Below are 24,398 nucleotides of genomic sequence, written 5' to 3'. Positions count from 1 at the left end.
AGAAAGAAACCTTTGTCTAGACGCTTGTTTCCTAATGCTGAATGCCAGAAGTTATTTCTCTTTACCTTGCTGGAGACTTAGTGGCTGGAGAACATTCTCTTTCCAAAGGAAATCCTTTTAACTTTTAGCAGCTTGAGACTCTAATTGGATGAAATAATAGCTTGGCGCTCCCCCAAGTACTATGATTTTTATCTTTTTTGTTGTCTGCAAAAGTCTGGCTTGTTGCAGTGCTGTGAGTCATGGAGGGAATGTGGATGGCAGAGGTGCTGGTGTCCAGGGCCAGGCCCTGGGTGAGGCGGGCATGTGGCGCTCAGAGGGACGTGGCTGTGTCTGCCCCAATGCTGGGGTGGTGCTGCCTTCCCCACGGCCACTGTGGTCCTGATGCTGGCCTGGCTCTGGACAGCTTTGTTCACTTTGATACACAATAGGGATTTTCTTCAGTTGGCTACTGCTCTAGTTTCTCCAGGTGACTCATCTTCTAATAATCATGGATTCGTGCTTTGTCTCTGCTGAACGTTAACTGTTCATCAGCTTCAACTAGCATGTTTTTGGTGGAGCCTTAGATTTGGATGGTTTATTTAGTCCAGAAATAAGCCTGATAGAGTAAACACCAAAGCTTTGAACCCCTCAGGATTAAACAAACTGAAGCATCCAATGCAGCTCTCTCCCTTGCCTCAGAAAAAAAGCCTTAGGCTTTGGGGTGCACTGAATCAGCCATTGCCTTGGCTGTAGCACCTTGCCTTCCTGTGCTCCCAGAACCAGGTTGCCCTGGCCAGGAGGTTCCTGCATATGCCCAAAGCTCAAATGCCAGGGAGGACAACTTGCCTGGTGAGAACGATGCAAGGCACACCGAGCAAAGGTGGCTGAGGTGCAGCAGGAAGCTGCAGGTGATCTCTCAGTTCTCTGCTGACTTATTCATCATCAGATGTCTGAATGCTGGCAGGACTGGGTTGAACCTTCAGCTCTTGGGGCTCTGAAGGTTGGGCTGCACAGGACAAGCCTAAGCTGAACTGAAATGAGAATTGCTGTGTGCCCCCATGCTCTTCGCCAACAAGGAACCACCCATCTCCTGTGCCAGCATTGCTTCCCCGGGTGTTTTTTCCCCTTCTCTGTTTACCATCCTTACAGATTGTTTTCCTTCTGGCAGCTGCCTGCAACAAAGTGCTGGCAGACAATCTTATCTCGTGGCACAATCCGTCCTGCTCTGCTCTCTGCAGCATCGAGGTCCCCATGGGGCACTGCACAGGGGCAGCCGCAGAGCAGCTCGGCTGCAGGCAGGCATGTGGAGAGGTCCACATTGTGTTCACTGTATCTAGGAGGGTGGCAGAGTCTATTTCCCTCCTTCTTATTTGCTTGAGCCTTTTACAGTATGTCTTTTTTTTTTTTTTTTCCTTTGGTTTGTGGGTTTAGTATTTTGGTGGTCAGAATGGTTCTGCCCTGTGGCATCTGGGAGAGGGACTTCTGTGGCTTTCAGGAGAAGAGGCCTTAAAACTCCAGGGAATATAGGTCAAGAATTTTCATTGCTTGTGCTTTGAAGCCAACATGCCTGATCACTGAAAGCACCCAAAGCTATTAACGAAAGTACAAATAGCACGGGAACTGTTGAAAGAAAATGAACCATTTCTTTTGCTGAGTTCCACCTTGCCAACAAGAAAGTATCTCTTCTTATGCAAAAATTGGAAAGAAACAAGCCTGAAAGCCTCATGGCACCTGCTCAACTGCTAGAGCAGTACTGATGTGTTTCATGGAGCTGCTGGTGAAGATTTTTATTCTCCACAGGTTTTTGCTGTCTGTAGGAGGCGGAGAGCTGCTGGGCCTATTGCAGCAAGTGACAGTCTCCCATGTGCTTTCCAAGATGTTCTTCAATGGCCTATAGATGCTGTGTTGATGGGCACGGGCTCAGGATCACTTGTGTTGTAGGGAGGTGAGCTCTATGGTTAGAGTCTTGTTCAGCAGCCAGCCATCTGCGTTGTCAGACTGTTTACTTTGGTTTCCGAAGTCCAACATATGTGCATTGCTTCACTAAGGGCGAGCCTGAGGACCTGTTGTATGCCACTGCTTTTGGCTGGTTCCCCTTCATATGCATTTTGGAGTTTATTTCCTTTCTTTTAGCATAAAGTTGGGAAACTTGCTGACAAAAGCTGAAATGCCAATTTAATCACTTGAGTCTATAGTGCTGTCAAATGTATCAGCATGAAATTTGCAATAATTCTTTGGAACTGCAACGCTGCTGCTGACAGCTGAGCAACTACCATGTGCTGAGGTCACAGCTACAAAAAAGATATTTAAATGTACTTTTAACGTAAAGGAAAAGTCAGTGAAACAGGAGAACTTAGTGATGTTTCTGTGATTTCTCAATCAAATTTGCTCAATGTGTGATGTAAAATCCAAGTTTGCTGTCAGCTGTTGATCCCCTTCCCCTACGAAAGCCCTGACCTTTAGAAATAGCTGCAGCTGGTGGGTTTGTCCACCAGGAGCTGTGCTTCCCTACACCTGGGGAGGAAGGGGAAGAGAGTGTGAGTGTGGAGCCCTGCAGATCTGTTTTTGACCCCACCTGACCCCAGCAGGCACCTCTGCTCCATGCAGAGAGTGGGCTGGCCCCAACCCACGCATTTTTGGCTAGATTGGCTCTGCAAAGCAGAGCATCTGCACATTGCTGAGGAGTGCTGGTGCAAAGGGCTTGTGCAGCTTTGGGGTTGCACAGTCACTCTATGTTAGACATGGCCTTTGCCAGGTGTTGCGAGTCATCACAGGGTGATGCCTGCAGGAAAAAGGGACTAATTTGGTGATTTCTTCCTACAACTGCTGCCTAAAGAGGGACAAAAGTCTGACTTTCTCTGATGCATTTTTGGCTGTTCAGTTTGCACAGAGTAGTAGTTCTGCTGTTTTTCAGACTGTGGAGTCCGCAGTCTGCATCATATATGGAAGATGACATAAACCAAGGAGTACTTTTTTTTACACTCTAGGATGCCTATGGAAACCAACAGTAAAGAAGGCAGAATTGCTGCTGGAGCAGCTCCCCCACCACAAGCCATCCTGCCCAGCTATCACCTGGTGGGGGGGGGTCTCTATTGGGGACCAAGAACTCCAGCTGTGCCCATTTCTGTGGCTGCTGGCTACGTCGGAGCTCAGCTGTGGTAATTCTGGTGATGCAAGCTGCTTCCTCAGCCTTTCCAGACAGGAAGGGAAGGAGTTCTGTCTGATGTGAAAAGCAGAAACATCTGTGAAGGTCGGTCAGTGCTGAGTTCCTTCAGAATAAATCGGAGGATAGCAGTGATGGAGAGGTGTTTTTGGTTTTCATCCATCATTGCTTTCAACTGTGAATTCATTGATAAATATTTAATACTCAGTACGCAATTCCATTTTGATATGAAATCTCCAGGGACGTGTGGTTCTAATACAGAGGGGAAGAAGAACCGAACAAAGTTAAATTACTCCTTGTTCCACTCCAGGTATTCACATCAGTGTTTCCAGGTTCCTGTGGTCTCTTTGCATAGCTGAGGTGCTGCAGAGTGTCCTGCTGTGCTTTGGCAAGGGAGATTGCCACTGAGGTGTGCTGCAGTGCAGCTCTTTGTCTTGCTGAAGCCCCTTCCTGCAGCAATTCTCTATTAAAATATATGAATGTGTTTTCAGGGCATATCTCCCTTACATTCCTTTTCAGTTCTCCTTTTCTTGTTCATCTGAAGTAGCAGCATTACTGTTGTGCTATGGAAAACAAATGTTTGGCCTCAGTATTCTTGAAGCTGCCTGTGCTGCAGCAAACCTTCCAGAGCTGTCATGATGACAGGATGGCTGAACCAAAGGAAAAAGCTCAAGGGGCGTAGCAGCACCTCGTAAGCACGGAGCCAACCCAGGGCTGCTCCAGGCACTGTGGTCTGGGCTGGTGTTAGTTTGACAAAGCTGACAGCCAGGTGTTGTGATGCGCTGCCCTCAGCCATGGTGCATACAAACCTGGTCTGCTGCTGAGACAGAAGTGGCTTTAAGCCTTGTCTATCCATCTATCTCCTCCATCAGGTTTACTTTTGCCAGCTGGCACGAAAGGTGGTTTTATCTGAAACTGTTTCCAGCTATTTCTCCCTTCAGAAACCCCTGAGTGTTTATGTGCCCTGTAAAGAGTTATTCTCAGCATTTTGGCTGGAGAGCATTCCAGCTTCATACTTCATGGCAGGTATTTGAGCACGTTCCCTTTATCATCTTGCACAGGAAGGGCATGTCTCTTCCAAATACCCATTGTTGTCTCTTGTTTTGTTCAACACCCTTTCAGAAGCTACAGGCTGGCAGCATGCAGCTTCTGGTAATGGGCAGGGGCCCCTCATGTGCTCCACTGGTGCTGGGCTGTGGTGAGGAGCTGGGATCTGGCGCCTGCTGTGCTCTGCTCCCCGCCTGCCTGAGAAGCGCTTGGTGTGAAGTCAAGGCCACTGCTGTTGTGCAGTAGTTGGCCTGCTTTGAAAGATAATCTTCACTCTGTGTGTGTGCGGGGGGGAGGGGGGGTCCTTCTTTTCCCCAGATGTAGCAATTTGTGGCCAAATCACACAGTCTCGAGTGTTCTGGCAGAAGAAACTACTTCAGAATTTGACATAACCTAACTTTAAGATAAAAAGCCTTTATGTAATCACTGATTTGCAGTCATGGTTGCTTTGGTTTCTCTCATTGTCTAGAAGTTATTTCTTCATGCTGGGAGTTGGACTTTCCTGGCACTGCATCTGCTTTCAGTGATGTATACACACAACTGCTGACAGCTCGGAGCCTGATCCCATGTTCCTTGACCCTAGCCCTAGCTTGTTTTTGTTGGCATGGTAATAAAGCCTCCCATCTCTACTGATGACCAGTGGTGGCCCTTCAGCTGCCTGGGGAATGCCCAGTGCAGTCTCACAGTGCTCTGGCCTTTCTTGGTAGTGAAAGGGGATGGTCCTATTGCTGTTCATGTAGCAGCCTGCTGCTACGCGCTCCTTCTGTGCCCTCATTCAGCTCTCAGTGTGCTCTCTTTTCCCTGAAGCTTTATCTGAACCTCATGGTTCCGTCACAGCGTTATGGCATCTAGCATGATGCGTGTGTATCCTGTAGAGCTGCTGTGTGCTTTGAAGCACTCAACCTCCTCCATCCTGTGCTTATCTCCCAGGCACAGCATGAGGCTGGGCTTGCTTCTGCTGGCAGGCTGCTTTGAGATCCCTGATGAAAGGATTGCTGTAAACGCAAAGGATCATTGTTGTTGAGCAATCTCTTCTGTTCACAGCGAGCTATCAAGCAAGCTGCAGGACTGCAACATCCTACTAAACTGTGAGCTATGCCTGCTGGCAGCAGGTTGCTGTGCAGAGCAGGACTGGAGCAAGAGGATCACCCACACCCCATGCTCTCCTGCCCTTCACAGCCACCTCTCATAGCAACTCCTGCAGGAGGTGCCGGCCCATTGTTCAGTTGCAGTGTGGAGGAATGGCAGAGAAGTTCTCATATGGATGAGCTGAACTCCTGTCACTCCTTTTGTTTTGTTTAAAAACAAAGCGAGGCGTTGCTTGGAGCAATAGTTGGAGTAAGCAGAGCACACATCTGGCTCAGCTTCACTCAGCTTTTACAACGTTCTGCAGTCACAACAGCCTCATTTTTTTTGGACGTGGGTCACTGCTGCTGTTGGGCTGAATGAACTCAGTCAGGCATGGACCTCTGTGTGCCAGAGCACAGAAGCCCCTCAGTCTGGGGCGGGGGGGGAGTGGGAGGCTGGAGGTGCTGGAGAGACAGGCGGTACGTTTGGATATACACAAGGCAGCTTCTGTTCCCCTTAATTTTGGAACAGTCATTAAATTGTGACCTTCTGCACTCCAGGCAGCAGCCAGCAGTCCAGGGGCCTGCTTGTTTCTGGCCACATCTCGGGCGTGTGATGCCTTTGGCAATGCGGGCCTGCACCAGCCTGGAGACCTGGCTGTGGGGGTGCTTGGTGGCACGCTGCAGGGAGAGGCCTCAGCCTTCCAGGGGTGGGAGACCTGCATGGCTGGCTGCGTTCACTGCTTGCGCCTGTGGAGACCGCAGGAGGAGATCGTGTGGTAGCGGCAGCTGCCCCTGAAATTATTTGTGCACATGTTTAGTTCCAAAGGCTCCTGCACAGCTGGTTGGAGGTCACTGATAAGGATTTGCCAAGCAGTAAGAAGACAGGACAAGGTCAGGGGCTTTTCTGGTAGTGAGGCTGAGCGTGTTTAGCAAACACCATTATCTCCTGAATTGGGGTGAGAGATTTCATTGACAATACAGGGGAGGTCTGGATGCTAGCAGAGGGCAGGAGAAATTTGCTTTACTGCTTTTGGCTGAGTTGAGAGTAATGTGGGAATGGCTGCTTCCTGTAAAACTGAGGTCTTTCTTTGGGGAGCTGAGGGGCTGGGTGCAGAGGAACTGTGGGGCTTTTTCCTCTTGTGTTTGGTGACAGGGCTTCCCCGTCACTCCCAGGCTGTCGCTGATGCTCCGCTGTCCCCTCGCTGTGCAGCTGAAGGCAGCACGTGGCCTTCAGAGCTGTGCCTCACCTGGGAACTGTGACCATCGGTAGAAGCTGAGGGCAGGGCACCCTCGCATCAGACGCAGCTCTGAGTGCTACTTCTAGGAGCTCAGAGGACGGTGTTCCCCAAAATCTTTGTTACGGGACAAAGGGTTCCTGACAGGGACCGTGAGGGGTGCTGTCTCTGTAGTGACCTGTTTCTGCCTCTGGTCTCTGTCTGCCACTGCATGTACTGATCTTTAGTCCTTGCTGGCAGCAGCAACATGCTCACATCTGGGAAGTTCTGGAAGGTTTGAGGTGTTTGCTAATGCTCCGACTTTCAATTCCTGATGGCAGGAGCAGCAAAGCCCCTCACACTCCCTGCCAGGACAGAGATGGGAGCACTTCTGGGGAGGCAAACCAGCACCTCTGTCTGCATAGAGAGAGCAGGTCTGAGGATGCCTGCGTCTCTTCCAGGCCCATGGGTTCCTGCTCTGCTCTGCTCCCAGCTACTTGCACTGCTGGTGGAGCCAGTACTGTGAGCAGTGCATTAACGTGCAGATAGCTGCCTCCAGGCAAAATGCTAATGCCCAGAGAGGTTGTAGATATCAGAGGTCTGAATTTAGTATCACCCTTTTTGTTAAAACCGCAAGTGTAAATTTTGAATTGCTTAACTATTCCCATAACCCTTCCTCCTTCCCCTTCCAGGCTGCTCCCCCTCTTACCCACAGATTTCCTTCCCGTTTTTGCTCTGCTCTCACGTCAGGTGGCTGTGCTTCTATCTGCTCCCACTTTGCACCCCCCCCTCCTTCTACACCTTTGAGGAGGTGGAAGCTCTGGCAGGTCCTGGGGGAATGGTATAGGGACTATTTCTCCTCATGCTGAACACGTCTCTTCCAAGGTTATCAAGATGGCTAAAAGTGAATGAATACAAAAGTTAAACCAAAAAAAGAGGGGAAACCCCGCTTAGGCATAGGTTTTACTGAACTCAGTAAAGAAGAGTAGAAAAATTACTGACTCTTTGCTATAGAAACAGGACTGCCTTCCTTTAGCAGTCCCTGCCCACTTATGCCTCTTTGTACTCATTTATGCTGAGTGCTCTTACTTGTAAATTGCAGGTACAGGAAGAGGTTTTGTAGTGTCCAAGGGCTGCCTGAGTTCTCCAGGCCATACAGGCAGGGCTTGGTCAGCTCATTTTGGTCTGGAGATAACCTCTGGAGGCTGTTCCTCACTGGCAAATACAAGGTTTTTAGCTTTCTGAAGTATGGAATGATGAAGTCAGTCAGATGGGTTTTATTTTTCCTAATAGACCTGTGAGAGGCAGCCAGGCTGTGTAGAGACATTGACCCAGATTTTTGATCTGAAGGAGTGTTCTTTAGAGGTAAAGATGTTTCCAAATTGTGAGGCTGGTTTGCCGTTACAGTACTTCATTTTAAACAGTAAACAATGACTGTATTTTGTAGTCACTCTTTTAGGTGAACGGCTGGTGCTCGTCAAACTGGCATTGGTGTTCAAGGACGACCAGTAACGGACACATACACATTGCTTTCTCCAGGCACTTGCCACAGCAGAGGGAGTGTAGTTCCACCAAGGCTTCATGAGGTGCTCTTGTTTGTTGTCAAGGGGTATTTTTGTTAGCTTTCTGCTAGAAGCACTGCACTGGTCAGAGAAGTACTTTCAGGTCTAGCTGTCTGTGAGAGAATGAAGAGGAGCTGGCCTCTGAAAGCCAACCTGGCACTATCAAGTAGCTCATGTAGTGAGTAATTAAAAAAATAAAAATAAAAGCAGGAATGTTGGAGTAGGAGGAGAGTGTCGGAGATGCCGTGAGTGCTGCTCCTAGCCGCCTGTCGCGAGTGTGAGAAGGCGCAGGTAGCTCTCAGGAATGAAGCCCTGCAAGTCTGTGGCAATGACATACCCCCCTGCTAAGGATGAGAAGATGGTTCTGACAAGACTCCTCGTATCTCTGTTTCTGACTAAGTCCATTGTTGGTTTTAATGAATAAATAAGTTATGTTTCGAACTGATGAACACCCTGCGGTCGGTTTCCCAATTTATTTTGTGATAAGCGTGCTAAGGGATTTGGGCAAGCTGTAAAGGGCCTTCAGTGTACAATTTAAGGCGTAAGTTAAAGTGGGAGGCATTTTTCAGAACTAGCATAAAAGTTTCTCTCACCTCCACCCCCAAAACAGAGATAATGTCTCCACAGACTAAGCAGTGTTATCTCTAAAACAAGACGGTGACTGCTGCAAGCATGGCTGGTAGTTCATTATCACAGTGAGGTAGTGCATATTATGAAACATAAAAATGTCTGTTAACTGTTTCACTGCTAATCCTTCTGGAGACAAAATATTACTTTTGTGTTTGTCTATCCCACAACATACGATTTCCTCCTCCTCTTTGAACACTGAAAGCTTACTTGTCCCATGCCCACCTGCTTACACTTCCAGGCTTCAGCCTTACATCTTTTGTAAAGCAATTATGTGTTATGCAAAGGAGAGCATTTGCTATCCCCCAAATCAGGAAATGTGAGGCCAGCATACAAGAAGAGAAGATCAAGATCAAAATACTTCTTTCCAGGGATTGCCCGTAAAGCAGTGCAATTAATTTTTGTATTAAATTAACTAAAAATCTCCAGTTGAAAGGTAAACAAAATTTATCTACTGATACGGGGTGATGGCAAAGACCTTGGTGAGTTCATTGCAGAGTACGGTTTGTCTTGCAGTAGATGGAGTTGGGTTAAAAAAGGACGGAGTAGAATTAGAAAAATCCAGGACTAAAAGCCCTTATAAACCATCATGCAGAAAAACCTTTTTTTTCCCCCTCAAATACTGGACAGCTATTGCTATTTTCTGTGCTTCAGAGATGCAGAAAAAGGAAGCCGTAGTAGCCTTCAGACGGGCTTTTATGAGTCTAAAGGCCAAAAGTAATGTCTGGCACAGATTATTTCACTGGGCTAAAGGGGAAATAAATTCCCTCTGAGGCAAGGAATTCAATTTACCATTTCCTTAAAGCTCTTGGTGCAATCGTGAGAGTGAGAGCAAGCTCTGGTTTGTGGTGCTACAGAGGCTTTATCAGTCTCAGATCTTGGCAGGACAGACCAGACTGGTTGTCGATTGCAGGGGATAGTGCTTTTCCTGCCCATCAGAAAGAACAGAAAGGAATTGACTTTCCAGCACAAAGGACTTGCCTGAAGTTTCAGTCAGTCTTTTCTCTGTTCAAGTATGCGAGACTTGTGCTGTGATGCTTGTTGTCTATCTTTCCCTCTTTTGTGGAGGGAATGTCCCTCCATTTTCCTAAGATAAAGGTGATTGCTGGTTTCTGCTGGTTTTCCAGAACTCAATTCAGCTGAGATGTGAGTGACTCTGGTAGGTCAAGGGAAGACGTGCGAAGGGCCTCTTGCTGAAGAGAGGTACTTCAGGAGCCTCACTGCTAACATCACCAGAGGACTCACTATTTCTCTTTCTACACATTGTGTGCCCACTTCACTATAACAACGATCTTCCCACAGCTGCTCTCACTATTCTGACCTTTAACTCCTACTGAGCTCATGGGGGTGTATTAATGACTCCGTGTGACACCTCAGGTTTAACACTGATGGGAAAATCTGTAAAATAAGTAACTGAATGCTTCCAATGGTAACAGCTTCTGCATGTGATTACTTGTTTGGCTGCATTGGCAGAAGCTTTAGCTGCTAACTCAGCAGACTGTGAGTAGACAGTATCATCTTTTCAGTTCATTCTGGCTGCAGTTCAGGCTGTTAATAATAATCTAGAGGGCTATGTAAGGCTTGGATCCTGGCTATCAGGAACCTTGACATACAGGTACAGGTCTCTTGACATACAGGTACAGGAGATGAGATCATGGAGATTATCCTGCTGACAGCTCCCTAACGTAGCCATGAGTGGCAGGCATTTGCAGCAGAGACCAATACCAAATCCATTATTTATTAGGGCATTACTTAGGATTCAGAATGGGTGTATTTATTTGGAGTAAAGTGTGAACATCTTGATTACTATTTTAGCATGTTTAGTCATCAGAGTCAATGCTATGGGGATGCTTTGTTTTTAAAATGGGAACAAAATATTCCCTAAAACCTAAACATTGGGCTATGCTGTTATCCTTTTTCCTTAACACTTACGACAGCATTGAGAGAACGGTCTGGCCAAGCCGACAGGCAGCCAAGTATAATTTATGACTTATTTTAAACTGATTTGTTGACTTCTTGAAAGGCTCTGTCAAAAAGAACAGTCCCCCGAGTCCTAACAAATGATAACAGTTGTGTGGCGTCAGTGCTGAAAAACTCTTGGATAACAGTGAACCCGTCCTGAGAAATCCTTTTAAAGTGCCTGAAAATTGTGCTGTCTAAAAATAAATAGGGCTAATGCTATTGTTTGGTAGTTCATTTTGGTTTCCTTAATGCCTTGTACAATTTATTTTCCACTGATAGGAATATTCCCTTAGAAGCATGAAAACAAATCTCCATATGCCCAGTAATAAAAAAAACCACACAGCGTTCACATGAGATGCTGCTAACAAGGACATGTTCTGCCTCATCTATGTGCAATGTTGAATTTGCAAGTGACATCACTATGTCTGCATGTGCATCAGTGTGGCGGACAGCAGGAAAGACCCGAGATGTGTATCAGCTGTACTTCTCATTGCAGTGTCTCACTTAAGTACAGACATAGCATAAAGGGCAGCCTCAGTGCCCCGCCAGGGTCTGCGTCATTCAAAGCTTCCTCGCCCTAGGGCAAGGCAGACATGCCCTGCTGTTCACATTAGGCTGCTGCCTATGAGGAGCTTACAGCCACAGTGCCTTGGCTCTCCTGTCGCTGTCCTTGCACCTGCCCTGCAAATGCTTCCACGCTCATCCTTGTCTTTACTGTGAGAACAGTGAACAACAGCTGTAGAAGAGCATCTGTTTTCTCTCTATTTTTAACAGTAATTTAGTTATATTCAATACTTTTGTTTCACCGAGCTAAGTTTTTCCTGGTGGAAATACAGTGCTTCAGGCAGAATATTTTCCTCTAAAATCTTGGTAAGCTTTATAGGCTTTTTCTTATCTCTCCCTCAGCCTTTTTGGACCAACTTCCCTGATTTAGAGTGCTGCAGCTTTGCAGGTCTTTGTTGTCCTGGATGTTTTCCTGTTGGTCTTATTTGAAATTGCCAAATATTATGCTGGTGAAATTCTAGCTTACAGTTAAACAGATAAAACAATGTCACAGCACGAACTATAAATATGTCCTTGTCTGATCACATAACAATGAGTGAGTCTGTGAGTGACAGTTCAGATCTGGTTTCCTTCCACCACCGTGGGAAAAGGAAGCTGCTCCTGTGGTTGGGCAGCCATGATTGCTTCCTGCATCTGGGTGGTGGAGCAGGGCAAGCCCCTCCTTGGCCCTGCAGCATGGCATGGCTGCAGTGCCAGGGATTTCACACCCTGCCAGCCCCACTGGGCTAGAAGGGACCAGCCCCTGCTCGAGGCTTCTGCAGGATTAAAAATGTGGCAGGGAAGGAGGACAAACTCTTGCAAACTGCTGGGAATGCTTGTCCAGGAGGTCAGTCCAAGGTCCTGATACAAGCTCAAGCAAAGCATCTTCACATCCTTGGGGGTGCTTTTGCAGGCCTCTGTGGCCTTCACAAGGGTGTCTGCCAGAACATGGCTTGGGTATTTGTGAAAATGTGAGGGCATAATAGTATTAGAAACAGCATGACTCTTGTTTCTTCTTTCTAGGAAAAAAAAACCAACTCACCAAAAGAGAAAAAAACTCAACAAAAATCCAGTCCATTTTGATGCAAGAATAAAAGTGTTTTAAGGCAGAATATCTGTTTTATATGAATCCTTGTGGAGAACTCCTGATGTTAACTAATGAGCCAAGACTGGAACCATTAACACAAGCAGGACTTCTGTCATTTACTTCAGGCTGAGCAGGTTTTGATATACGTCATAATTACTGTAATTTTCTTTTACCATCTAAACAGTGAAAGTGCTGTGCAGCCCACACAGTTAGGTTCTTGTTTTCTGTGAGCAAAGCAGCTCCTGCTTATTTTATTGGTAGGTGCAGCTGGGTAGGAAGAATTTTGAGCGGTTAGACTTTACTAAAACAGAAAAAAACAATGGATTTTGGGCCCACAAAGAATAGTTAGTGTTGGTTTGCTTTTTTTTTTTTTTTTTTTCCTTTCCCCCTCTCTTAGAGGTAAAACTATTGTATTTTTTTTTTCTTCTTCTTCTCAGGGCTATTTCTTGTCAGTTCACATTCCACAACTAATAAGGAAGATATTATATTATATGTGTGGCTCTAAGAGAGTGGCAATACAAATTACAGTCTGGGAGTCTATATTTCATTGTCTCTCACCAATACCATGTTAGATCTGCATAGATTGGAAGTAAAAATATTGTAAAAAACTTTGAAAACATTCTTGTCATTACCAGCCCCACAAACTGAACTTGACCTTAGGGATGTCAAACCCTGTTTCTGGCCTAAGCATTTATAATGATAAAAATCCTATTAGAATTTAATGTCTTTTGGTGATGCAAGAATCAGTTCAAAGCTGTTTCACCTGTTACAGCTTGTGGAAGCAATGAAGTAATGTAGAGGCTCTTCATTATCATTAAAAACACTACTCTGATTTGCAGCTGCCATTTTATGGAGGAGTACTCAATACCTGGAGTTGTGGAATTGGGTTTTTGAACACGCATTCCTCCCTTGTTCCCTTATTACTGAAGCTGGCACAGAAGCACAGGCACAGGGAAGCATCTCCCATGACAACCCACTGGAAAAGCAGGGCTAGGAAGGCACTGGGCTCGCAGGGCACCCTCTGCACGCAGGATGTTTTTAAGCACCTTTTTCTAACCCGTACCCGGTTGAACTTGTTTGGAAGAGCCTCGCTGGGCCAGAACAGCAGCCTTCCAGTCAGCTGCTGGCCTTAATTATCTCCTCAGTTCTGCGTCATGTAGCAAAGGTTAAAGCATACCGACAGCTCATCAGATTGACTTTTTAATCTTTGTTTTGAAAACAAAAAATCTCTTTAATTTAAGCGGCAGATAATGGTTTTGTCAGGCGTGAGCGGGGCACATCTCACTCGGGTACCACCGCGCTGCTGGAGCTCGGCGGGGACCGCGGCAGGGCTCGTGGCGAGAGACTGGGCAGATCCGCGAGCGTTTGTTAAAGGGAAAACGTGAGGTTCGAGGCGGACGTAGAGCCTCAGCCCCTCACCGGCCTCACCCCCATCCCAACATGGCGGAGCCCCCAACGGCCCGCGCGCACAGCGCCGCCCCTCCTCGCGGCGGTGCCCCTCTTTACCTTCCCGGAGGCCCGCCTCTATGGTCAGGGGCGCGGCGGGGGCGGGGCGCGAGGGGTGGCGCGCGGCGCCCCGGGCCGGCGGTTGGAGCGAAGTCCCCTTTGTGTCTGGCGCGAGGCGCGGCCGTCAGTGTCGACGGGCGGGAGGGGGCGCGAGCCGCGGCGGGCTCTGCGGCCCTCGGCCGGCGGAGGGCACGGGAAGGAGGCGGCGCGGGACCGCCCCTCGCTGGTCAGCCCGGCGTCGGGGAAGGCGCTGGCGGCGCGGAGGGACCGAGCCGCTCCCCGCCCCGCGGGCACGGCCGCGCCCGGCCCCGCTCGAAGCTGAGAGAGGCCGGCCGGGCCGGTGCTGAGGCGGCTCGCGGAGCGCTGAGGAGAAGGAAGAGGAGGAGAAGAGCCGTTCTCCGGCGCAGGGGAAGAACCTCCGCGGAACGCGGCCGGGCGCCGGGGCCACCGAGGAGGGGCCTCGCTCCCGCCGCCCCGCGCCCCACCTCCGTCAGGGCGGCCGGGGGTGGCGTCGCCGCGGGGGCCGGGCTGCGGAGCCGGCTGGCGGCGGGCGGATGGGCCGGGGGGCGGCCGTAGCCCCCGCGCACGGAGCGCAGCCGGTCTCGTCCCTGGGCGCGTGAAGACGGCGGGGCCCTCCGCCGGGCGGCGGCCGGCTCTGCGCCCGCGGCCCTTGGAGCCGGGCGGCGTGAGGGGCTGCCGCGAGTGACAGCCGTCGCTTCCCGTCTGGATATGTTTCCTTCCCAACCCGGCTGCTTCTTCGATATCGTGAAGCTGCGTGGGAAATAAGCGCGTTCCCGAGGCGGGCGGCGGCGCGACGCCTTTCCCGGAGCCGGGCGGCGGCGGCCGGCGTCCTCCCCGGCGCCGCGGAGCCATGCGGACGGGCCGCCGCGAGGGAGTAGCAGCGCAGCCGGCGCCCCTCACCTGCCGTCCGCCCTCGCGGACCGAGCCGTGAGCCGAGAGCTCGCCGCGGCCGCCGGAAAACGGAGGAAATCGCTCTCGTCGGTGTCTTTATTTCCCGCTCCGCCTCGACCCCCGCGCCCCCAGGATGACGGCCTCGCTGCGGCGCCTCGTGCCGCTGCTCCCGCTCCTGCTCGCCGCCGCCGCCCCGCAGCCCGGCGCTGCGGCCGGTAAGTACCGTGCACGGCGTTCGGGCGCGGCGGGGCGCGGTCCGGCGGCGGCTCCGTGCGGGGTCCGTGCCGGGCACCCGGGGAGGGCCGCGTGTCGGGGCGGCCGGCAGCGTGAATCTGCTTTATTTCTGCTTTATTGTGTAAATGAACCATTCGCGGTAGGGGTGCGCGTTCTGCGCGACTCCGCTTCTCTCGGCTTCTCGCTTCGGTATTTTTCCAAAATTGAAATAATCATCTCGTTTTGCATGCCGCGCCCTCGGTAAGGCAATGCGGGCGTTTTTAATATATATTTTAATCGCCGGCGGAGCTGCGCCGGTTGTGCTGTGAGATCCCTGGGCACAGCCATTTTTAATTTTATCGGCATCGGTGCTCTTAGGGCCTGGAGCGTGTGCTGCAGCCCCGTGACAGACCGATCACTAGGTACGTTTGTTTCCTGGGGGCGATCTGAAGCAAACTGGCTGCTCCTATTGTCACTCGCTGTTGTAGGCCGGCACCACAAAGCGCTGATGAGGAACGCTGGAAGATCTCGAAGAGAACTCTTGTTTTAAACAAGGAGGTGGAAGCGCTGTCCTTAGGCATATTTTTGGGCGCTCGGACCTGTTTTTAACTTTGCTCGGAGGCTTCGTGTTTGATACCTGAGATGTTTAATCCCGATATTGGAAGAGAGGTGCATTGGTCTCCCACTTTTGGCTCTGCCCTGGTGACAGCTGAGCTCCTCAAGTGCTCAGTGGGCACCGACATCAATGCCCTCAGAACCGGTAGTGTCTGTATTTCCCAGCTATTCTGGGGGACTCCTGCAACTTTCCTGTCATTTTACTAATCAGAATCCAATTTTGCAGGGCTCGGTGCTTCTCATGCTGTTTTCATAGCCTGTTTGTAGTTCACAAATGAATCCTTCCTCATAAGAAAATCATGTTGGATAGGCAATTGGTTCATTGCTCTTACTGGACAGCCCCAGATTTCTTTGCTTCCTCTTCTTAAGAGGTCTCTTTCAGAAGGATACTAGCTTGAAAAAACTGATGTTACCAGCATCATCCCTACCTATGACTGTTCTTATTTTAGATTGATCTCTGTAGTGTCTGTGTTAGTTTTTTTGGGAGTGATTTTTCTTCAGGAAGAAGGGACCTCTGAAGGTCAGATGTCTTGGTATTTAAAGCACGCAGGAATCAAGAGTGCCCACTACCTAACCTTTCAAATGTAATAGCAGTGATTGAAAGAAGGGCAGGATTTCCCCCCCCCCTTGTCACGAACGCTTGGGCAGGCTGCTCACTGCTTTGCCGTGGTGAGGAAGAAGGGCGGTGAAGGAGCAAGCACGGCTCTGAGGCAGGCCCAGGGCTGGGCAGGTGCGGTACGAGCCTGTCCGCATGGTTCTGCCGGTTCACCTCCGTCGTTACCTGGCAGCAGTGTTCCTACATTTCAGTTCTGGTCTTGCCTTGTTATGAGGGTATTAACGATGTCCGCTTGTTTGGCTGTTTTTAAATAGAGACCCATTTTCCCATTGTGATTTATTCCTTAATTATGAAATTTTAACAATCCACATTATACAGAGTTCGGTCGTAATCCTCTGTAAGAGTAATTGCACCAATGATTTGAGCTTTACTTAAAGTAACTAATGGTTGATTTTAGGTTTACACTGCATTTCAGGGAAAAAATGTCTATACATGGGGAAGCTACACTAATGTGTAATTCTGCCCTTTTATGTTCATGAAAGAGCCAACATTATTTCTTCTCTTCCCCTCCCCCCGGAGCATGAACTGTATGCTCACATCAATGACAGTGCTGGTTCTGGCCTGGGAACCCTTTATTAATTGGGTCTTCCGATGGGTACCGTATCTTCACAGTACTTGGAACTGAGTGTTTATAAGTGCAAAATCATGACATCAGAAGGAAAGCATTTCTGTAATAGGTTTGTAGCTTTCTGCCTTGAGAAAATGTAGATCTCCTTCGGGAGAGCTTAGTGAAGACCTGAGCTTAGTGTGGTAGTCCTTCCTTCGCACTGCTAGATAAGCATATAATGAAGAAGTAGATTCAGGTGGGGTTCTTTGCTTCTTTTTTTTCCTTTGGATGTTATTAGGAGAAAAATGCTGCTGGCTTTCTCTAGAAAATCCAGATCCTAACAAGCACCTGGTAGCTTTGTATTTAGATTATGTATTTTTCACTGCAGCCATTCTCTTAAAAAGGAATGCATTTTACTTACACTAGTTTTAGATAAAAGACTGAGGGATTTTAAACTATGTTGAGGAAAAAAAAAAAAAAAGAAAGATTTGCACCACTTGATTCTTCATTTATCGAGTTACTTGAAATCCCTCTTTCTAAATCTGTTGTTTAGAGCTGTGAGACTTATTTATGCTCCCTTATATTAAGGAGGGTTTGGATGCATTAATTGTGAGGGTTGTGCCTAAGAGGTGGCTGGTGAACCTTTGAACTGTTCCACAATAGTGCTGAAGAATTTCATCTGGGTGTTCATATGAACTAGATATTAATCTTGTTCCATTTGCTTGCCTTATGTGATACACAGTACTAAACCACTATTCCTTCATTCTACATAGCCACACTAGACAGCATTCCTTTGTCTAATGTGTAAATGACTTGTGGAAAACATGAAGTAAGAATTAAAGCAAGTAGAATGTCTTTTTATCTTTGTGGGTCTTTCCCTTGTGCTTGTATATGTGTGGATCAAGATTTTCAGAGTGAAAAGAATTGCATAGATCGAAGGGGTGGTTTTTTTTTTCCCCGGATGATTGTTTTAATTATTAATTAAAATGAGTGAACCAAAGCTGCTTTATCCTGTTCTGTCTTGCCAGTTGGAGCTACTGTAGTGTATCAACATAATTTGTTTGAAATATGAATTGTGTGACATGAGAAAGAATTCCTTTTGGCCATTCAACTCAGTTACTTTATCAGTGCTTTGAATTAGTAACTGACTTATCTTGCATATTAAACAGTTTTCTTAAATCTATCTGTTCTGCACTGTCTACTTCTTGACTAGTGCTATAGCCATCATTAATGGCTCAGTCAGTTGTAATCTGAAAATCTTATTTACTTTTCTGTTTGGTTTGGGAGTTTTCTCAGAAGTCCTAGCATAGCAGCTGGACATGGGCTGTCAAAGTGAAGGACACAAGTAGTGTGCTTGTTGGAGGCACACAGGCAGAGCCTGTGTGGCAGATTGGGGCTTCATAACTCTCCAGTTGTGTCGCTGTGTAAGCGCGGAATCGTGCGTGAACCCCTTCACCCCTCTGAGAAGAGCCTTTTTTCATTAGGCAAATCAGCCTGCGTGAACCTCTTTGAATATTTCAGCTACGCTGCCTCCAGTTCCTGGTCAAACCTGGGTATTTCTGTACCGTGCTGTGTGGTGTAGGTGTATCCTGTAAGGAAATGGGAGATACGCTGGCCAGATTGCTCAGGAGCCCAAATTTCAAGCCCTGAACCATTACACAAATATTTCAGTGCGGATGTTTTACCCTCAAAGAAACCTTGTGTAAACGCTGGCTGAATTGTCTGCCTGTTCTCTGATGCAGGAGGACAAGCTTTATTTTACAAGGGACAAAGATGGAAGTATTTCCAATAAGAAATACTCTCATAGTGAAGTGGCTGTTTTGATGACCCTTCTTTAGCACATATTGCAAACTTCTCTTTAAAAAAATAATAAAATCATCTGTTGATTTTTACATTGCTTTTTCGTATCTCAGAATGTATTTGTCAGCAGTCTCAGTAGTTGCTGTCATAGTCTTCTTGGCAGATGTTCCCTTCCCTTGCATTTCTCACCAGAGGGAAGAGAGAGGTGATCTGTTAGGTTCTTCACAAATGCTTTATTCCCACCACAGAGTGATGGTTTCCTGTCGCAGGAGTTATATTGTGTTTGGGCTCAAAGTCCAGCCATGCCATGAGCGTGTGCTTTCATTTTCTGAGCAGACTGTGCGTAAGCAGGGCACAAAGTTCCATTCAGGACAGAATGTTTATGTCTGAATAAAACAGTCCTGATGATGCTGTGCATTCACTAGGACAGGAATCTGTGTGTAGCTTGCATGTAGTTGTGTTAATTTTATTAAGCTTGTAGACTTGGTGATGCTACTGACTGCTTCAATTTCAACTGAAAAATAATGCAATCAATTTCAACTGAAAAATAATGCAATAGAAGAACAGTTCTCCAAAGCAGAAGAGCACTTTGAGTACTGAATGTGGTTTAGTTGTTTTTTATGCCTTTGAAATGAGCCCACAGAAGTGTAAGGCTGGAAACAACTCTTGTATCCTACATGGTCTGGATGCATTGGTATAGATAACATTTGTCTAACTAGCATCTTCACTGAAGAGGGATTGCACAGACTGTCTTATTACTGTACTTGGTTGCCACGTGTTTTGTAATGCAACGGTAGTAGTTCCTCTTCCCTGCTCTGATAGAAGATTTTTAAAGATAGGTGATGTACCTGAACCTGCAGCATGCTGTACGCATGCGGGCAGTCAATTGCCAGAGAACAGCAGAGACCTGGTAAGTTGTTCATATGTCAAAGTGTAGTGTCTCAGAGTTAATTCTCATGGTCTGCAGAACTGGGAGCTGGGCTGAGCACTGGTGGGATCTGCTCAGGCAGGTCAGTTGGTGTGAGTGAAAGGAAGGAGCAGGTGGCAGGGCTGCAGAGGTTTGAAAGGATGAAAGGCTGAATTCGTTTTGCAACAGATGAGAACCAAGGTGTATCGGACAGAGATGCCTTGCATCTCTGCATTTGTCAAACTTGCTGGGAGAACGCATGCCTGCAGTTGTGTAGGGGAAGGAAGTTTTTGCCCTGGGGAGAGGGAAAGAAAGCATAGTTGTAGGTAGCAGTTTTGAAGGCTTCTGGTGGCTGTTGAGAGAATGAATGAGACTTAGTCATTTAGATGCTGTCTTTATCCTCTTACCCTTCCCTCAACCTCATAAGCTTGGAAACCACAAGGTGTCTGGGAGGTGATTTTGTTCCAAGTCACTAGGGGCTTTCTGTTTTGTTCATTGCCTCCTTGGGTTTGTAGCAAATCACATGTTGTGTTTGAGTTGTGAAGGTGTCCGTGCTCTGCATCTCTCAGTACTCTGTGTTTTTCTTTTGTCTTTTATTTCTCTGGAGACAGGAAGGGAAAAACTGGCAGTGTAGACACTGAAGACTCCTTTTCACGTCACTGCCATCTGCAGTCCCTTCTATTTCAATCAAACTCCTGAATCTGCTGGCCAGTTTCAACTGTATGTGGAAGACGCAAATAGTCTCTCAAGAGATTAATTTACTCCTGCTTTCACAAAAATTAGGGACTGAATCGAGGAAAGAACTTCAAGACAGAACTTTCCCAAGGGAGAGGTTGGGCAGCACTGAGCCCCTGCAAGTCTGTTTGCTTAAAGTTGGCTGTCCAGTCCAGCGCAGCGATGCCACACACCTGGTGATGCTGTGCTTTGCAGCCGTTGCTGCACGCTTGGTCTTCCCTTGGGGTGCCGCAGGGGGACTGAGGGGCAGCTGGCAGTCGCTTCTGTGGGAGGGGTGCGTTGGGTAAGAAATGTGGAAGAAAGGGCGTGTTTTTAGAAGTTAGATGTCTTTGGTCTACAGCTAGCAGAACGAGTTGTGTTTGGGACACTGTGTACTCAGCACTTTAAGTAAACTTCCAAAACAATGCCCAAATCACTTTACTGCATGATTGTCATCCATTTATGACTTCATGGTGTGTGTGAGTAACTTGCAGTTTATTGTGTGCATTGTTTTTCACCCTTTTAGTACTAGATTTGATTATCCTGTGTATACAGTCCTGTGTATACAGAACCCTTGTTTCAGACATTCCATGCATTAAATGTACTACAGTTTCTTATTATGACATCTTTTCAGTGTTACTGTAATATATTTTTCCTGCAGACCCCTTGGATGCTTTTGTTATGTATTATACTTACTTGAATCTGTGAAGAGCATTAGAAATAGTTGTATTATTTGTGTTAAGCAGATGTACTTGAAAGACATTTAGTGTGACATGCACGATTGGAGTAAATGGCAAATGGTGACAAAACCAGTGGTACTGTGATCCTTTGCTCCAGGGTACTGACTGTCCTGGTCAAGTGGGCTATGTGACGCTAGCACATTGCTGGTGCATTTAGCCGAACACTGGGACTGCATTTATTCTCTCTATTCTATACATGCTTATTCTATTTGAAGTTGCAAGATATTTTTTTTTTTAGATGACTGAAAGTATAATCATAGGTCATATATATTAATTGGGTTCATTAAGTTATATATTAGAGAATGCAGCACTTAATTGGTATTGCGGTGTTGGGGATTGGCAGTGTGGCGGTGTCACCTGAGAAGCTGCTCGTTCTTGGCCTTGAGTGAACTTCAGTCTGCTTGTCATAAAGGTCAGGTTCACCTGGCCTGAGCAGCCTTGGCATAGTTCAGTTACCAGAGGACTGAGTAGACGTGCTCTGTTGCTTCTACTTTATCAGATTCCCTGTTTGACTCTGTTTCTCTTAAAAATAAAACATTCTATTTGTGCCACCAAGGCAGCGTGGGTCTGGATACTTGGAACAAAACTCGTGGACCATTATGGAACCCTAATTAGATTTTCCAATAATTTCCAAGATTTTCCAGAAAATGTAGCTGGTCGTGTTATTGCTCAACTGTTTTATTTATTAATGAATGTATTAAGTAATTCCAATATTAGAGAGTTTTACTTACATATTGTTATAGATACTTTAAAAAAATCTTCTTTTTATGAGTCAAGTTTTTTTTTCTTTTAGGCATCTCAGTTTGGAAGCTCTTGTGTCCTAGTAACTTCTAAGTTGTGATAATCTTGGTGCAGGCCTAGCATGTATCTAGAGCACATACCCTGTGCTGCGAGCCTTACCAGTCATTTATTTAAACCTGAATCCTAGAAGTAACTTCTCTATATCTATTTGCAGACAAGGGACTTCATACTTGAAGGTTATTTATTCATTATTACTGGTTCTCAAATATAAATTTTAATTATATTTAGTTGAGATTTGAAAGATTGGTAGAGCCAGTACTTGTAAGCTGAGGAAAGCTGAGATTGTAGCAGGAGAATTGTAGCACGTATCACTTTAGTTACGCTGTGGCACTGAAATATGTACGCAAAGCAGGCACTTAGACCAGGAGCAATCTTTCCACATTAAAATAATTCTAGTTACAGAGAAGGATAAAAGGAACCCTATAATGAAGCTTGTCTAGATGCCATCACAGTGTGGGTTTCTTCTGCTTGCATGTTTAAAATTTTTTCTTCATTTCCAGCGGTAATCACCCAGGCCAGGGATCTGTAGCTGGAGCAGCTGCCATGATTGAAATAGACATACGTGCTCAGGTCTGCCATCTGAAGCGGGAGCCAAAGGCCTGCTGCCGTGCACGCGCGCCTGCCTCGCAGCGCTCGCTGCTGGGACTTCAGCAGGAGGCAGCTGAGAAGTGGAAGAACGTGTTCCAGTGCTCTGTGCTTCAGGGGCTGGGATGAGAGTCCGTGAATCTCAAGTGAAAAAGATGAGAAAAGAGTTTAATTTCTCTTAAACTGGGGGAAATTGTTTCTGATGCCCTGCGGCAGTATTTGAGTCTCTCTGTAAACTTTTTCTGCACGATGCATAAGAATGGCTGTTGGTAGTGTGTGTTCCCCCTATGCCATGAATGTGCACGTGTGTGTTTAGCATGTGTATATATGTTCTTAAGTACTCCATATGCTGTCAAATTTCCAATCCTCTTCACTGCTCAAAACTAGTAGTTTAATATTAGTAAATCAACTGTTTGCTTGATATTGCTAATTTCCAAAAATTCCTTAAAAGCAGTTTGTTCTGTGTGACTGTCTGGTAAACTTCACACTTAATAATTGCATCCAAGTTCTGTACAAGGGTCTGTTAAATAATTTCTCTTTTACTTCAAAAATGAATCTGGCTTAATTAAGTTTTAGTGAAATTTAGCTTGCAATAGTTAATGATGTTGCAGCTGAGCACAGTTATTTGGCCATGATTGTTTACATTAGTTAATCGTTTAAAATCTCACAGTGAATGTTTTTATTCCTTCATTTTTTTTCTGTACAAATATAGGAATAAGTGAGGAGTAGACTTTCTTCATTCCTATTATTTCCTGTCAGAGAAGTAGTTCTGCTGTTGAAGCTGTCAGCAAATCTTGCTTCCCTTATTGTAAGAAGTAGTGGTGTGGAATGTTGGTGTGCAAAATAAAGAGAATTCTGGTTATTGTTTTATTTCCCTGGCTGCGGACTATATGATACCACTTAAAGTTGAAGATGTAGCCTTAGGGCAGAGGGATATGGAATCCAAACATGACACAACTGACTAAATGAATCTTAAAAACAAGATGTGCAAGATAGAAATAATGGTACAAAAATATGTGAAAAGTTTCATAGTTGCACATTGGGAGTGCACAGATATGTTCTCCTCCCTTACCTGCATGCAAAAAACAAAAAAACAGTGAGATGCTAAAATATTAAGGCACTTCTCATTATGGATATACTGGACTTGCAAGTGTATTTTGAGCAGGAGATGCTTCAATGAAGATATCAGAGGTAATGCGTTACAAGAGATATTGAATTAGATCCCCCAGTCTTCTGGCAATATATTCACACATGATGCAAAATATAAATCAAACAGTGTCAACAGCCTTCAGCAAGGCTCCTATTTAAGCCAGTTAAGGTAATAAGAAATACTGACCTTTACTCTGTCAGCCAGCTTGTCTGATGGATCTGATTACTGAAGGAAAAATGAAAATCTGCATCTGAGTTCTACATTTACTCAGAAATTTATATATATGTTGCTCTTTTTATGCTCTAGTAATGTCAGTTAAGAACCTTTCAACTTTTTTTTTGGACTTTTTTGCGTTCCTGCTGATAAGCAGAATCACTTTGGGACAGTGCAGTTCAGAAACATTGATTTCTGTTTTTGGATGCTGAAGATGCTGAGGTAATCCCACCCACTTTTTCAGGATTGCACTAAATACTTTCCTCGTTTATATTTGCCACTTGTCCTTTGGACTTGAAAGGAGTTTTGGAGACCAGGCACTCTAGTGCAGCTATTAGGAAACTCTGAGAAGTAAAGCTATTGCTGTATCCTTGCTTCTCCAGATAAAACCAGGCATGAGTCCTAACTGGATGTTTAATGGCATTATTCCAGGACAAGGTCCATGGTTTTGATGTTATTTTCCTAAATTTGCCCACTCTTCCCTGCCCCCAGTGTTTTTATTGTCTTTTTGTTTGTTTTTTTTTAAGGTAGATAGAATGAGCATATAGGGGTATATACCTTTATGTTACTGATGTTACTACATTGCAACTAAATAGTTTTAAATAATTTAGGAGTGCCACATGCAAATAGTTACCACTTTGAGCTGAAGTACATAAATGAGAAATGAGTGAGGTATGCAATGGAATCTGATAGTAAATTCCTTTGTGGCAATTACATAAAGCTGTTACTTGCAGCATTTAATTGATAACACCAGAGCTTGCTTCACTTCTGTTGAGGTGTGGGAATACGAGGTACAGAGAGAGGTAACTGCATTCCATCAAGTTT

General features: G+C 46.3%; 2 protein-coding genes across 4 annotated transcripts in view; one reads left to right on the top strand and one right to left on the bottom strand.

Moving 5' to 3' along the window:
- Positions 1-13,784: 13,784 nt before the first annotated feature.
- On the bottom strand, positions 13,785-14,633 carry LOC125696674 (basic salivary proline-rich protein 2-like). Its single transcript, XM_048952677.1, has one exon. It carries the CDS (start codon positions 14,631-14,633, stop codon positions 13,785-13,787), a length of 849 nt encoding a protein of 282 aa, XP_048808634.1.
- Positions 14,334-24,398, top strand: part of BMPR2 (bone morphogenetic protein receptor type 2) — a 102,574-nt gene continuing 92,509 nt past the window's right edge. For 2 of the 3 annotated variants that reach the window (XM_048953172.1, XM_048953173.1), the window contains exon 1: positions 14,334-14,887. In XM_048953172.1, coding sequence (XP_048809129.1) covers positions 14,806-14,887 — 82 coding nt within the window. In that variant the 5' untranslated portion in view covers positions 14,334-14,805. The remainder of the gene's footprint in view (positions 14,888-24,398) is intronic. The other variant, XM_048953171.1, reaches the window with a different exon arrangement.

This window comes from Lagopus muta, chromosome 8 (genome assembly GCF_023343835.1).
Source record: "Lagopus muta isolate bLagMut1 chromosome 8, bLagMut1 primary, whole genome shotgun sequence".
Classification (NCBI taxonomy): Eukaryota; Metazoa; Chordata; class Aves; order Galliformes; family Phasianidae; genus Lagopus; species Lagopus muta.
Note: the sequence above shows the minus strand (reverse complement) of the source record. Positions and strands in the feature narration are given on the sequence as shown.